Source organism: Sinocyclocheilus anshuiensis, unplaced genomic scaffold, assembly GCF_001515605.1.
Source record: "Sinocyclocheilus anshuiensis isolate Anshui unplaced genomic scaffold, SAMN03320099.WGS_v1.1 scaffold694, whole genome shotgun sequence".
In the NCBI taxonomy this organism is placed as follows: Eukaryota; Metazoa; Chordata; class Actinopteri; order Cypriniformes; family Cyprinidae; genus Sinocyclocheilus; species Sinocyclocheilus anshuiensis.
The window spans coordinates 1,155,923-1,172,991 of NW_015542477.1; the positions used below are offsets into that span (position 1 = coordinate 1,155,923).

Consider the following 17,069-nt stretch of genomic DNA (forward strand, 5'->3'; position numbering starts at 1 on the left):
GAGCAGTGGGCAGGCATTTATGCTGCAGCGCCCGGGGAGCAGTTGGGGGTTCAGTGCCTTCTCGTGGTATTGAAGGTGGAGGAGAGCACTGTACATTCACTCCCTCCCTCAGGAGGGATATATATTTGATTTTTGATATCCCTATATATATTTGATTTTTGACGTGACATGTGGGCAAGTATGGTGACCTGTGCTCTGTATTTATCGGTCCCATCCAAAGTGTACACACACAGCAGTGAACACACACCCGGATCAGTGGGCAGCCATTTATGCTGCGGCGCCCGGGGAGCAGTTGGGGGTTCGGTGCCTTGCTGTACACGTACCAAGTTTAAAAAAAAAAAAATATATAGGCCTACACACACATACATATATAGGCCTAACAAAAAGAAAACAAGTAGATAGAATAGAAAAAGAATAGAGAAAGCTAGTGTTAGTATATAGTAGCCTATGGAATGAGGTTCATTCATTTAGTTGTTTGAATGCCAGAATTTTGTCAATTCAACATTAAAGAATAGTTGCAAGTTATAAAGCAGCACACAGATTAATAAATATAAACATTGTTTCTTTGTTAGAAAAAGAAAACGAAAAAACAAGTTTCGTTATTATATAAACCTATAGACCCTTCTGTTGAGTAATTAACGTCAGCTGTGTTTCACAAAACCCCAATTTGGGAGGGGTGACGCCTTTTAATTTGGAAGTTCCCTTGAGTTCCGGTCCATGGTAATGTATTAAAATGTAGTGGGGCGCTAGTTCGCAGTGTCACGCGCAGAGAGCTGCTCGCCTCGCTGTGGGACTCTAGAGAGCAACTGAGCGCTGCCTCTCCAGCGGGTATAGAAGAAAACAGTCTGCTGCAAGGTCGCGACTGAAGAGTCAACTAACTTCAGGCTGATTTACAGAAACAGGCAAAGTCACAAGAAGTTAAATGAGTTAATAAAAAGACAACAGTTAGCTGAACAGCTGACGGGACCGACCCACCACGCTGGCAGTCCGCCGCTTGACACCAGACCGTTGATTCCTCCGAACCGCTGGATTAAACTGCCTAGAACCAGAGAAGATCTTTTACACAACCCCGAAAGTGTTGTTTCTTTAAGTAATACGTTTATTTTACACATTGTGGAAGATGTTCAGCTGGTCGAACAAGGACGGGAAGAAAAAGGACCCCGAACTGTTTCAGACGGTTTCTGACGGGCTGAAGCGACTCTACCGGACCAAACTCTTTCCCCTGGAAGACACCTACCGCTTCCACGACTTCCACTCTCCGGCTCTGGAAGATGCTGATTTCGATAACAAGCCCATGGTACTTTTAGTGGGCCAGTACTCCACGGGGAAAACCACTTTTATTCGGCATCTGATGGAGCAGGATTTCCCCGGGATGCGCATAGGCCCCGAACCCACCACCGATTCATTCATAGCGGTGATGCACGGCGATCAGGAGGGTCTCATCCCGGGCAATGCTTTAGTGGTTGACCCCAAGAAACCCTTCAGAAAACTCAACGCCTTTGGAAACGCTTTTCTGAACAGGTGAGATCTTCATTCATTTTTAATAAACTTTTTTTTTTGTTCGTTCTTTTTAAAAATCAACAAAAACAGTGTTTACATTAATGATCTGTCTTTGCAGTTTTTATCTTAGGTTTTCTTTGTCGAGGGTTGCAGCTGTTTGGGTGTTGTTTTCCTGATCTGTCAAGAGGTTGTCAAGTTTTGTGTTCATATGAGCTCAGGATTACTTTTATAATGATGGAAACGTCAAAAACGAGTCATTAGGGTGAAGAGGGTGTCCATGTTATACTGAAAGTGGAATATCTTGCACTTTTATTTTAGGTCTATTTCTGCATGCAGGAGTTGCCAGCTAGTGCTTGTATTGCAAGGGTGGAGCTTTTGGTAGTAGTAAAATTCCTAACAAGTTCACCCCCCTGCAAACATATGTCTGTAAGTTTTTGAAGACTACGATTTGTCTTATTATAATCCCCACAAACCTTTGTTAGCATACACTTTTAAATGTAGTTGCTGTCACACCCAAAAATAGCCTTAAGGCATTTGAATCTGAGATTTAAGGTTTGTACTTTTACTGCATACCAGCAAAACATTAACTTTTTTATTGTATTCCAACTATTGAGGATATTAAAGCCATATTTTGTGTGCACTAAACTTCTTGCTCATTAGTCTTTGGTTCCCCCTTTTGAGAGGAACGTCAGGTGACACTGGTTTTGACAGCTGCTGAGGCCTTTAGGGTTCTTTTTTAACAAGCTCTTGGGAATGGGGCCCTCCATAAGGAATGCCATGAAGAGAGATGAGTTGGCGTTTACAATGGTGCATCAGTTCAGCTCACACTTGTCTTTTCAACACGTTACATATATCCGCTGTAGTGCATTTCGTACTTAGCTGAGGTGGGTGTGTCTTCTCTCAAGCACTAGTACTACACTTTTCCTTTGTGCTGCTTGTAGATATGAAGACTTCCAGAGCTTTACAAAACGCCCCACTTAACCTCATGTTGGTCAATGCTTGAATAAGAGGGATCATATGCACAGATCATATTCACACCCACAACAGGCCTGGGCTGGCAGAATGAAGCGTTTATTGCACAAAAATATCCTTTTTAAAGAAAATCTGGGAATGTTTTTCAGTTTGTGGAATGAGTAGGTTGACTAGTCACTCATGAATGGGAGGAGAATAGTTAAAGATTTCATTCCTCCTCCCTCCCTGAACTCACCTTGACGGTGTGTGTCATCTTAAGGTCAAATCAAGGTTTCTTGAGAAGTGCAGTGTATTCTCATTGCAGCTATGAATTGATCCGAGACATTTCTGTAGGTGCTGCTGTAGTTGTTAAAAACAGGATTTTAGTGTTTTGGCAGTCCGAGCTTATCTGAGTGACATTTTTTTATAGGTTAGCAAGAGGTAAAAAAGGGCTGACTCGGCTAAGTCACTGGACAGATAATCTGAGGATCTGACTCTGCAATTTCAGAGCGTTCACTCTCAAAAGTGTCCCCTGTTTGCAAATCTCTGACCCCAACTTCCTTTATATTATGCTGTTTATTGCTTATCCAGCATGATTTTTCCCTCCTAGTGTTTTCACTCTGACCTTGTCGGAGAGGTTCAAAGGTTGAAGGTCACTGGCAAGGTATCAAGGGTGTATTTGTGTGTGCGCCTTGTGACCACTGAATTTTAGTAGGCTACATGTTAACCCTGTTCCAGTAGTTCAGTAATACATGGATGCCCCTCCTTTGTGCTGTCAGCCCCACTCTCCCTGCTACTCCTGACTGTAACTTGAGTATGCACTTTCTCCAATGCAGCTGCTTTCATCATTTTTCATAGGCTCAGGCCTGTAGTGAACCATATAGCTGATTCTAGATTCTGTAGTGTTTGTCAAACAGTTTTCCCAAGAGTCAAATTCAAATATATGCATGTATCTAAGCCCTATAATAGTGTTTTAAACTCTACTAGGCTGAAGATTCATTTACGGTTATTGCTATGGTTGGTGGTGCTTTCTGGTGTTATGTAACAAACTGTACACCGTTCCTGCTGTATCTCGCTAAACAGGTTTCTTCTGATACGTATCTTTGTGTAGCCAATTGGATTTATGTGCTTGTCAGCTTGGTATCTGAATTTTCTGTACACAAAGCGTCAGTAAATATGGCAATAACATGATTTTTTTTTTTTTCGAGGTGTTCTTGGGACATAAAGTCCTGGAAGGGTCTGGCATTTCAAATATATCTTGAATAAACTACAGAGGGAAAATGAGGTTGAAAAATTACTCACTGAATATAACATCAGCAAAGGGAAAAATGGTTTTTCAAATTTGTTGTTGCCTTGGGGACCTGTCGTGTTTTACAGCACAGGCTAATTAGTGCTGATATGTAGTCCATCTTTACTTCTTTATTAGAAGTGTATGGGCAGAGTTTTATACTTGCTAAATAAAAGTATTAATTAAAAAAAATAAAAAATCACAGGTAGTGTATAAATTAGCATTATGCAGGAAGTGAATTTTAACTTCGGCAGGATGTTTGCAGAACCTCTGAAGCCTGACTTCAAAAGGTGAAGTGGTTGAAAGCAGGCTAGTATTAGTTAAATGTCATCAGTTAACCTCTAAATGTTATTTACAGTTCAGTTCTTGAAAATAAAAGTACATTTGTTCAGTTGGATTTCTGGATGCATGCAAGGAAGCATGTATCTGTTTTGGCCCTGAATACTAGGATTTACACTTCAAAACATTACCCAAAATGACACAAACTGTCTTTGTCAACTGGCAGCAGGTCTTATAATGAGTGGAATGCAAGGAGAAGGGAAATGTGGGATACGATTGGCAGTAGTGAAGGTAGCAGCATGGAAGGAATAAGTGATGGCTCACTTTCTGGAAAAATTAAAGGGAGGGAGTAAGTAAAATACACAAGGGGGAACACAGTGGTAGGGGGGCTGAGGATTGTTTTTGCATGACTAAAATGTGCAGGTATTTTAAAGACATGAAAATGATAGCATACGGGTTGGCACATAAATAAGGAACACATACTGTAGAAAGATAAGCTGCAAGCTTTTGGTAATGGAAAAGCTGAGGTAAGAGCTGGAATGATAAGATTTGGCTAGTGAGAAGGGAGTTCCTTCCAATCAATCATGTTCCACTAAAAACATTACTGCAAGATCACTAGGCCTGGTTTCAAATGTTTGTCCATTTTCAATGTGTGATCCTCATTTCACAGGTTTATATGTGCTCAGATGCCAAATCCAGTGTTGGACAGCATCAGCATCATAGACACTCCTGGAATCCTGTCCGGAGAGAAACAGCGGATCAGCAGAGGTCGGTTTTTAAAAAAACAACAATTTTTTTAATACTTTCTATAATTACCATCTTCACTTCTTTTACCATCCCCTAAATTCCTTCCCAGAGTTACCACAACTATTAATACAAGCTTCATTTGCATAGACAGCTGTGAGTGTGTAGCACTTGTTCTAGGCAAAGGAAAAGAGGTTAATTTAGTTAGCTTTTGCATTATGGGAGTCTTACGAGGTAAGTATTTTTAGTTCTCCTGTTTACGTTAGAGCAAAACAAACCCATGCTCCTTCCATAGCCATTTTACCTATAGGAAGGAAGAGAAGTTTAAAACCTAATTAATCTATAGTAACAATGTGGACTGTCCATTCCCATCAAACACTATGATTTGGCCAGAAAGATTATCTGAGCCTTTACTGAAAACAAAAGTGATGCAAAAATGTCCAAAATGGTCAGTTAATCCTTTAGGCATTAACTATAGTTATTAACTATAGTTAATTGAGCACTGCAGGAGATTCTTTTTCAGGATTTTTTTTTTTTTAGCTTCCCTAGAAGCATACTTGACTAGTCTGAACCTGTTACAGGCTCAGAAATTACAATGGAGCATGTTGGTATGTTGTTTATTCAATAAAACTCTAAGAAAGCATTGTGTATGGAGGTAACCGGTGTCATGCTGAGGTCTTTTCCTGTGCTTGTCTATCTGCCGTGGCGGGTGTGTGCGTGCGGGCTTCTGCTTGCCTTTCCCTGAAGACCATGTAACTGTGATCAGAGGGTGAGTGGCATCTACAGATAACAGTCTGACAAAGAGGGGGGACAGCTCAGGCCAGGAAACAGACAGAACTGAGAGGGTGCGGTAAAGATGACTGTGTGAATGCTTCCATGTTCAAAGATTCAGTTATGTGTTATTGAGTCTGTGTATGTGAGTGAGTAGATGTATGCCGACACACTTTGTTTGTTATTTTTCTTGGAGTGGCTTTCCTGCTGTCTGCACTAGACAATCAAAAGCACACTTGCAAAATGTAATTTGCTCTTTTAGCATCATGTAGCATCGTAATAATGCTTTTTTAAAAATAATATAATTATTTTTTTTTTATTTCATGGTTCTTCTGTTTTTTGCATGTTTTTTAAAATGCCACATACCATGGTATTCTTTGAGTATGTTTGTGTACCATATAAATACCATGTACAAGATTCAATACCATGGTATACATCACTGTAAGATGGTACTGACACATACTTCCTTGTATAAGGGAGTGATCTGGTGAAGGGATACATATAGGAGAATTGCTCTGAACTCCATGAGGGAGTGCAGACACGAGTATATGACGCTAACCAGGTGTTCTAGAGCACTCTTGTATTCCAAAATGTACAGCTTTATCTCATATGTCATATATAGCCTCTGATAAGCAACTCTTCCCCCCAGAGCTTGGCAGTGCCTTGGACGGGTGTAAAAACATCTTTAGTGCATGGCAAAAGTATTTCTAGGCTGATACATGGCCGTGTGAGATCATAGTATATGAGATGCATCTCATGTGCTGCACACTGAACTTAACCCAGTGATTTTTCATACTCCGTGTGAGAGTCACGATGGCTTCGACTTTAAATGAGCAAAAGAGGTAACGTCAGTGCCAGGGTTACTCTCTTTTTGCTGCCCTTTGCCCTCTTCCTTACTCTGAGGCAGAATGAGAGTCATAAAGATTGATAGTGATGATGGTGATGGTTTAAAGGGGTCATATGATGCTGCTAAAAAGAACATTATTTTGTGTAATGAAATTTTCATGCGGTTTAAGGTTAAAAAAACACATAATTTTCCACATACTGTACATTATTGTTTCTCCTCTATGCCATGCCTTTCTGAAACGCGTCGATTTTTTACAAAGCTCATCGGTCGGAAAAGTGAGGTGTGCTCTGATTGGCCAGCTATCCAGTGCGTTGTGATTGGCCGAATACCTCAAGCGTGTGACGGAAATGTTACGCCCCTTACCATACTGTGATGCCCTGTCAGGCCAGAGCGATGAGACAAAAACATTAAAACCCATTATAAACGAGGCATTTGTTGCATCAAGTGGGGACATAATTATGGATTATAATGACTTATACTGTCTTTTTACGCGTTGCATCGCGCCGCGTAAACATAAAACCATGTCTGCATCTGTGATTGGAGAAATGACAAACAACAAGTGCTACTCTACCCTGCCCAAAAAACTCGCGTTTGAATCGTCAGTGGAAAATTCTTTAAATTTAAAAAACTTGCTTGCAGTCTGTGAGTCAGAACAGCCGGCATTGTAGTCTACTCTACCAGGATCAGGAAACAGTCCTCCATAAAATGTGCTGCACACATCTGAATATTTGGGTTAAACTGTTCTGGAACAGTGTTGTAAATATAACTTAACCACTGATTTCTAGTCGTGTCCTCTTTTGGAAGGCCAAACAAAGTAGTTTCGCTTTCACAACGAAACGGCGTCACACACCGCGGCCTTGAGTGAGCGGCGGCCTAGAGTATGCGGAGGCTGGCTTGAGTGAGCAGAGGCGGGTGGGCTTGAGAATGGTGCGGCCGGCGGATTCGACAAAGGAGCGTATGGCGGGCTTGCGGCAACCACATGTGACTACCCTGGGCTGGACTCCACTTCGTCCACGGTGGAAGCCGATCCGGCGATCGACAGCGCGAAGTTGATGTATTTCCTCAGCGACCAGCACGGATCAGCTCCAGGCATGACGAAGCGATATCGTCCTCTTTTGGAAGGCCAAACAAAGTAGTTTCGCTTTCACAATGAAACACAGCGCCTTCACGACATGGCGGCGGCAACAACAATACTACAGCGAGAATAAAAGTTACGCCGCCTTTCTTTGCGTGAACATTTGGGTGGCATTATGCAAATCTTCCCACATCGTGACGTAGACATGTGGGGGCATGTTAGAATGAGCCATTGTAGGTAGGCGTGGTTGACTCTTAACTTTTATAAAGAATATCTCTTTGGATTTGAGACTTTAGTCTTTGCAACTTTACAGATCTTCTTTATGCACCAAGAGCTTGTAACACTCCAAAGAGAAAGGAAAAATTGAAATCGCATCATATGACCCCTTTAAGGCGTGGTGGCTGAAGGAATTCAGAGTTGGGACACAGCAAAGGGTCACCTGCTAGTCACCACAACGATTCTATTGTATTAGATGCACATGAAATGTTGAGATTTCTTTCATCATTCTTATGATATGTGAAATGAAGTCTTGTGCAAAACACTTAATCAAATAAAATCATTGATAATCATTAAACTCTGTCTTTTACCCACTAGGTAGCCTACTCTCTGAAACACAAAATATGCTTTTACTTGAAAATTTCCTAAAGTTATGAGTGATTTCAATCTTGCACTTGCATTATGAAGTGAAAATTAGTATTTTTTTTAAAGCACCAGAATTGAGATTCAATCAATTTTAGTACAAAAAATATTGTTTCAGAATATTTGTCAAAATGTGCTCTACTAAATAGTTAAGAGGCCTGTTAAAAGGTTGAATAATTTATGAAATTACGACTGAACTATAGAAATGTTCAAACAATAACTAGACATGCATAACTTAATGCTTACATGTATTCATTCCATGTGTGTTTCATCATCACAATTAAAAGCATACTTTTCAGTTGTTTGGGTTATTTCCCATTATAACAATTGTTTTTTCTTTCACCCATAGAAGCTATTTTCAAAGCTTGTGGTACATATGGAAAGTATGTTTCTTCACAAGATGTGTTTATTTAAATATTCCGGCTCTATTGTGTTCAAAGCTTCCTCTTTACCAATGTTACAGTAATTGAATGCTGTCGGAGGGAAATGTGAGGAAAGCCCTGCTAGTGTCATTATCTAAACATGGAAAATGTGAGTATTTGACTCTCATATCAAGTGCATAGGAAGAAAAAGCATTTAATTGGAAAGAAACGCACATACGATCATTCACACAGGGAAAGTGCTAGTCATCACCGGGTCATGGATCGTAGCATGGCATATAGCCTTTGTAGCTATACAGTATGTTAATGCATAACACTTTGTATAGTGTTCCTGTGGCTCAGTGGTAGAGCATTGCGTTAGCAGCGCAAAAGGTCGTGGGTTCAATTCCCAGGGGACACACTGGTAAAAAATTTATAGCCTGAATGCAGTGTAAGTTGCTTTGGATAAAAGCGTCTGCTAAATGTATACATTATTAAAATTAATTATAAAATATAGCCAGGGGTCAGTTGGATGGATACAACAGCAGTAAGTTTAGGAGGAAATCTGGGCCTGTCTGAGAATGATCGGTTATGTAACTGATCTGAAAAACATGGATATTCAGCTAGGAATGACAGCTATTTGGTCATCTAGCCACAGTTATGCTGTTCTTTGGAAGTGGATGAGCATGCTTGCTATTTTAATTTAGTCCTTTTCTCACTCTGTATTTGATTTTCTACATTTTGTAGTTTCTTTCTTATATTATCTCCTCCCACTTCATTCTTCACAGCAATGTGATCTCCATATTGTGGTTCTGGACTCCTGCTCTTTAGAACAGATCAGTGAATCACAGAGGACTGCTTAGAAGTCACAAACTGTAAAATAAAATTGCTATACTATATAATAATATTATTACTAATTATTCATCATCATGATCATTATTGGGGGAAGGGTTCATGCTTTATAATATAATGTAATATAATATAATATAATAATGAAAGACAAAAATACAACAAGTACAGTGCCTTGCGAAAGTATTCATACCCCTTCATTTTTTTTTTTACATTTTGTTATACTTGTTTTATTACTTTTTTTCCACATCAAACTACACTCCATACACCATACTGACAAAGCAAAAACAGAATTGTCACAACTTCATAAATTTATTACAAATAAAAAACTGAAATAAGTACATTGCATAAGTATTCATAACTAAATATTTAGCTGAAGAACCTTTACAGCCTTAGTTTTAGTTTAGCCCCTAAGTTTTGCTCATCAGCATTTGGCAATTATCTGCAATCCTTCTCCTCTTCTCTTCACCTCTCAAGCTCTGTCAGGTTGGATGGGGGCAGATGCGCATTTTCAGGTTTCTCCAGAAATATTTGATTGGGATCAATCCCAGTCTGTGGCTGGGCCACTCAAGGACATTCACAGAGTTGTCTATAAGCCACTCTTGCTGTGTGCTTAGGGTCATTGTCGTGTTGGAAGGTGATCCTTCTGCCCAGTCTGAGGTTCTGAATCCTCTGAACTAGGTTTTCATTAAGGCTCTCTATATTTTGCTGCACTGAGCGTTCCTTCTACTCTGATGAGTCCCTCAGTCCCTGCCGCTGAAAAACAGCCACACAGCATGAGGCTGCTACCAGCACACTTTACTTTTGGGATGGTACTCTGCAGGTGCTGAGCAGAGCTGGTTTACTTCAAACATGATATTTGGAATTGAGGTTCATCAGACCAGATAATCTTGTTTCTCAGTGTCTGAGGGTCCTTTAGGTGCTTTTTTGCATATTCCAAGTGTATTTTCATGTGTCTTCACTGAGGAGAGGATTGAGTTTGGCCACACTGCCATAAAGCCCAGATCGGTGGAGTGTTGCAGTGATGTTTGTCCTTCTGTAGATTTCTCCTATCTCCACATATGATCATGGAGCTCAATTAGAGTGACCATCAGGTTCTCGGTCACCACACTAACCAAAGCCCTTCTCCATCAGTTGCTCAGTTTGGCCAGGAGGCCAGCTTTAGGAAGAATCCTGGTTGTTTCAAAGTTCTTCCATTAAGGGTAACAGAGACTACATGCTTCTGTGACCCTTCAATGAAGCAGAATTTTTTTTCTGCACTCTTCCACAGATGTGTGGCTTGATGCAAACCTGTTTCTGAGTTCTACAGGCAGTTCTTTTGATCTCAGTACTTGATTTATGCTCCGATATGCATTATCAGCTATTAGACCTTTTATTCAGACGTGTATGCCTTTCCAAATCATACCCATTCAATTGAATTTGCAACAGGTTAAATTCACTTGAAATGTAGTAACATCTACAAGCAATATGAATGCTCCTGAGCTAAATTTCAACTGTCCCAGATAAGGGTATAAACACTTATGCAATGGAATAATTTTAGTTTTTTATTTTTAATAAATTTGCAAAGATGTTAAAAACCTGTTTTTTTTTTTTGTTTTACAATTATGGTGTATGGAGTGTAGATTGATGTGGAAAAAAGGAATTTAAAGCAGTTTAACATGAGGCAGCAACATAACAAAACGTGAACAAAATTAATATTTACATATATACACACACGTACACTTTATACTTTATAATAGTTTTGATAATATGTCATGTTTTCAATCTTACAGGTTCGGTCATCGTCCCTCAAAAATGTCCTGCTTATTCATAAACTTTGTGAGGTCAGTTAATAATCTTCTACAGTCTGCTGACTTTACAGTCGTTCTCCTTCCCTCTGACTTCAGTTAGGCCTTACAAGCAGTTAACGACAAGACACTTCAAAATGAATGTTCATAATATGTACTTTAAGTCAGGTTGCTTCATACTGGGCTATTCCCTATTTGTTTTTTTTCCTCAATATTTTTCAGATCTTGTTTTATCTAGACTAGAGATGGTTTTGATATTAGAAGTATCAATTACTGTACATTTATTTTCCTTTTATCAGTTTCATTTGATTGAATGCAAAAAAAAAATTATAACAGTCAACATATGAACTTTAAGCTTTAGTTATTTTTAACATAGATTCACAAATTTCATGGTGATTCCTTTGTGTGCACAATGTTGCACTGTGTCTGTCCATTTCTTAAACTGGGTGGTGTTCCACAGGGCTCTATTCTTCTCTCCTGTTTACTGTACACAGTGCCTGCATTAATTCTTCATGGCTGAGTAGCCTTGGCAGGGTGTTGAATTTCCTCACTGATAGCATCCCATAATGCTTTACTATATAGACTTAGGTTAATTATTACAGTGTTCTATCTCTTTTTTTTTATTTTTTTTTATTTATCTGAAATCACATCTGTTGAGAATAATGAACCTCTTGTGTCAATAGGCTAGATTAGGTCGCTGTGCAGTTTTCAGGGCATGCATTATGTCTTTTGTCATAATTACATGCTGTAATCTTCTGTGTAAAGCAATGCTTCTTTTTATGAAGAATCCCTAAGTGATCTTTCTTTTTACTTAATTTCAGTGTGATAGATCCCTTGAGAATGTACTATTCTTTACAGAGATCATTTATAGCAGATTTCAGATTTCTACATTCTTCCTCTCCCTGTGCTTTCCAGGAATTTGTGGAGGTGCCACATTTAAATGGGCTGGTACTGGAAATGGATAATTTCCTTCCAAGCACAAATGAATGCACACATCTTTTCCAGGCCCCCTCCCATATTCTTCACATTCATGCTGATGGTATATTACTATGAAAAGTATGTTTAATTTAGTTTTCAAAGGTGGAAAAAAGAGATCAGTGGGTTTAAAGACTTTTTTCAAATACAGGTCTATGCTGGATCAGGATTGAGGGGAAAAAAAACCTAAGATCAGTTATCATGAAGACAGTTGTTGGGTTAATACTAGTTAACTGAAATTATAGCACCACCAGTGCAGTGGTCCTATGCCTGGAGTCTGTACTGTCAAATGTATGATGTGCATTACAAAGAGACTTTTGAGGAGTATTTAAGCGTTTTATTGTTATTCTTATTTAATGTTAAGATGAAACTGCAAGACATTTCCATGTCAAAGCTGTAAGGACATTTCAGTTTGTAGCAATTTATCTGGTGTGAATCAGCTATACAGTCGATGTCTGCTAAGCAACATTAACATCTGTTTTAGAAACAGCTGCTACTTATTAATTAATATGTTATGATGAGCAAACCTTTTTGCAGAGATACTGCAGGGCAGTAATGGGAGACATTACTAAACACTAAACCTTTTCAGTTAATTATTTTTTAGTTGTTTCTAGGGTCTTGAGGTAGAGATTCCACTGTTAACCTTTATTGAAACCTTGTTAAATTACATCTATGCATGCCTCAATATCTCATAATGTCTTTGTGTAATGTGTGAGAGATTGTGGGTCAATGTCTGGATTTGATTTTAGCAGGGTGGAGGTAATACTGAAGATTAGCTCTCCATACTGAGCCAGTCTTTTGTGGTTTTTTTTTTTTTTTTTTTTTTTTTTTTTTTAAACGGACATTTGTTCCAACCTTCAGACCAGCATGAACCCAAATGTCTATTTAAGGGTTGTTGGTAAGATCTTTGTGTTATGTGTAAACTTTATTTAAAAGTCCCAACCTTGTATTAACTGTACATAATATGCACACAACCGGCATCTTTGTAGACAGCTTGTGTGTTTTTTGTTTCCAAACAGTTATATTGACTTATCTGAACAGTGTTTCCTGCATGGACAGTCGGTCATTTAGTCTGTCTTCATTCATTCATTCATCTGTGCCTTTGTTGTTTGTTCATTCATTTGCTTTAGTTTGTTTGTTCGTGAATTGAATAAATGAGTGACAACTTTTTTTTGTTTAACCATAACTGCATCAGCAAAAGGGAAATTAAATTAGTCTTGATAAAATTGTCTTTATTAGCAATGTTGTGACTTAATTTTCTTTTATTAATTGCAGCATTTGTGTGCCCACTTGCACAGATTTTAGTGCAGGAACAAGCATGATTACTATGGCATGCTTATGTAAACAAGGATATCCCATAGTTTACACAAGGATATGTTTTTTGGAAAGTATTAGAAGGAAAGCAAGCAAAGAACTAGAAAAGCCATATCATTAGGGAAAAATAGAGTAAAATATCTTTACCAGCCACATTGATGTGTGTGTGTATATACAGTCAGCTTATCAGTGTCTGCTAGTTAAAGTGTAGTTAAAGGGTTAGTTCACCCAAAAATTAAAATTAGGCTGCGTTTTACTCACCCCCGAGGCATCCTAGGTGTATATGACTTTCTTCTTTCAGACGAATCCAGTCGGAGTTATATAAAAAATTGTCTGATCTTTCAAGCTGTTTAATGACACATACTTAAAATTGAAAGTACTTTTTACGGTTTTTGATTGGATTAGTTATCTGGTATATGCTGCCCTCATGTGATCACTTAATTGTCACCCCAGACACGATCTAAGACTCTTCTTCCTGCTCATCGTTTTCCTTTATATATATTTAATTTTTATAGATTTATATGGATTAAAAAAAAAAAAGTTTTTACATTTTTAATATCTTTTTAAAATGTCATTTATTCCTGGGATGACAAAGCTGAATTTTCAGCAGCCATTATTCCAGTCTTCAGTGTCACATGATCCTTCAGAAGTCATTCTAATATACTGATCTGATGCTCAAGGAACATTTCTTATTATTATGAATGTTATCACTGTTTTTGCTGCATGATATCTTAATATTATTTTTCAAGATTTTTTTCAAATTGTTAATATAGCCATATAACACTGATTTATTTTAAATATTATATGTTATGACAAAACGGTTTTCTCTAACTCTAGGTTCATGCCTACATCATCAGTGCTTTGAAGAAAGAAATGCCAAATGTTTTTGGGAAAGAGAATAAGAAAAAGGAGCTCATTGCTAACCTGGGTGACATTTATGCAAGGATTGAAAAAGAACATCAGCAGTCCAAAAGAACTGAAATAAAAATCGCCCATCCATAAAAAAAGTGTCTCTCACTTTTTTTGTGAGAAAAAAGTGACACTTTTTTTTTTGTTTTGTTTTTTTTTATTTATGGATGGGCAATTTTTATTTAAGTTCTTTTGGAAAAGTTCTTCAGCGAAAATAGATCCTGCTGAAAAAGAATACTGATTTATATGCATAAAAAGCCTTTAATAAGCCTTCTTTTGTTGTTTATATACCCACAGTAAATTCATAACTGCTGGGAAAAAGAAAATGCATTTTAGGTAGCTATACCAAATAAGTTCAGGTCAAATGAGTACAGTGTATTTGCTTCTTTTCTTCCATTTTGTTTAATTACATTTCAGTTTTTTTTGTTAAATTATTTGAGGGCAGATTACATTTTATATTATGGATTATAGTATCATATATTATAATTCAATAGACCTGCTTCATCAGTATTGCCATCAGTGTTGTGATCATGGATAACAGTGAATAAAGTACAGCACTGAATCAGTGAGATCACGCCCATGTTGGATTCAGATCCAGATTTCACATCCTGCTGACGTTGACACAACTGTTGTGAGCTGGGACGCAGTCTTTCCTGTCTTCCACACACTCTCTACACAATCCAAACAGAAAATGGTAACTTCTGTCTCAGTAAGCAAGAGAGTTGGGCCGGAAATCCTGGCTTTAGCATTTGTATTATTGCATATAGAGAAATCTCTGAAGATTAAACCTTTGCCCTCAAGATCTCATAAGCAGCTTTTTGGCAAGTGACCCGAATTTGTGGAGTCTAGCAATATTTATGCTGGCCCCCTTGTAAAAATGTGCATGCAGCTTGTGCGTTTGGCTTCTTGAAGACGCCAAAATACCCAAGAGAAAATCTCTAGCATTTCTTGTGGCGTACACATACTTTTTCCATTCGTTTCATATCCCAGCATCTTAAAATTATTTTTGACACATCGTCATCTCCTTGACTACTGTCAAAACATTTGAATCGGATTTCCATTGTTCCCTGTGATCCTTTAAACCATTATGCAAGAAAATAACCAACCATGGGAGAGGAAGGAGTGTGAGGAAGGAGTGTCTGTGGGACAATTTATTCTCTTTCCTGTTTGTCAGCTTGAGTGGATGTGATGTCAGTTCGGCTGTAGTGAACTAGATGCCTCTTCATTTTTTTTTCTCATGTGAAAGGCCAGCTGTACTCCACCCTCATGAGCCAATAGCGTTGTCGTGCAAGAGGGCTGATGAGAAGGAGATGGGTTCTGTTACGTGAAGGGTTTCCTTAGACAGGAAAACCACATTTTATTTTGTATTGTGTGAGTTGGCCTGTTTGTGGATTGGTGCTTGTTTGTGTCTAGTTGGTTTTGTGGAGTGATGTGGGCCAGATCAGGAAGTTCTAGGGTTACACATCTGTTGACTGTTGTACTGCTCTTTATCTGGCTAGAAAGAGAAGTGTTGGGTTGTGGTTTATCAGAGAGGCTCACATACACAAACAAGTTCCTTTTGCAGTAAACTGAATTACTTTTTGCTCATTAATGTGAAAAAATGTCTCATCTCTGTTGCAGGTTATGACTTTGCTGCAGTGCTCGAATGGTTTGCTGAACGTGTGGACCGCATTATTCTTCTCTTTGATGCACACAAGTTGGACATCTCAGATGAGTTCTCAGAGGTGATCCGAGCTCTGAAAAATCATGAGGACAAGATGCGGGTGGTGCTCAACAAAGCTGATCAGATCGGGACCCAGCAGCTCATGCGGGTGTATGGTGCCCTCATGTGGTCGCTTGGTAAAATCGTCAACACCCCAGAGGTCATCCGAGTCTACATTGGCTCTTTCTGGGCTCAGCCTCTCCTGGTTCCAGATAACAGGTTTATGCAAGGATTGAAAAAGAACATCAGATCTCTCCTGGTGATTTCCCTAAACTCAGTAAAATGCAGGTATGGAAATAGTCCCATCTCTCCCAGAAAATGATTTTAATATAAAATTTTTGTTAGGAGTTTCAAAATACAATACAATAATAAAGTATCAAGTTTTAAGAGAGGTAGTTGTTTTATAACAGTTTAGCCTTGTTTTATGCAATGATTTTAGTTTTATTTTAGTTATTAAGAATAGTTTTAGTTTAAAAAATATGATCACACCCTATAAGGATAGAAAAGACCTTTTTGACATCTTTTTTTGTCCTCATTATTAGGAAGTCCTTGCTGGTCAAGACTTCACTAAGTTTCAGGGACTGAAGCCCAAGCTGCTGGAAGCAGTGGAGGATATGCTGGCCAATGATATCGCCAAACTCATGACCCTCGTTCGGCAGGAGGAGGCTGCCATGCCCAGCCAGGCTGTCCAGGGTGGTGCCTTTGACGGCACCATGAATGGACCCTTCGGGCATGGCTATGGAGAGGGTGCTAGTGAAGGCATTGATGAGCTGGAGTGGATAGTGGCAAGAGACAAGCCAACTTACGACGAGATCTTCTATACCCTGTCACCTGTCAACGGGAAGGTCTCTGGTGCCATGGCTAAGAAGGAGATGGTCAAATCCAAGCTGCCTAACAATGTTCTAGGAAAGATCTGGAAGCTTGCTGATGTGGATAATGATGGGTACCTGGACGACGAAGAGTTTGCCTTAGCTAACCACCTCATCAAGGTTAAACTGGAAGGTCACGAGTTACCTGCTGATCTTCCTGATCATCTTGTGCCTCCTTCTAAACGAGGACAGTAAACAATTTGGGAAAATT

At 38.9% G+C, this 17,069-nt stretch overlaps 1 protein-coding gene across 1 annotated transcript; it reads left to right on the forward strand.

Moving 5' to 3' along the window:
• The first annotated feature begins 708 nt into the window (after positions 1–708).
• Positions 709–17,069, forward strand: LOC107693884 (EH domain-containing protein 1-like). The gene is made up of 5 exons (XM_016493417.1): positions 709–1,521; positions 4,689–4,786; positions 15,908–16,203; positions 16,236–16,277; positions 16,532–17,069. The coding sequence occupies exons 1-5, from the start codon at positions 1,121–1,123 to the stop codon at positions 17,051–17,053; spliced, it is 1,359 nt and encodes a 452-aa protein (XP_016348903.1). The 5' UTR covers positions 709–1,120; the 3' UTR covers positions 17,054–17,069.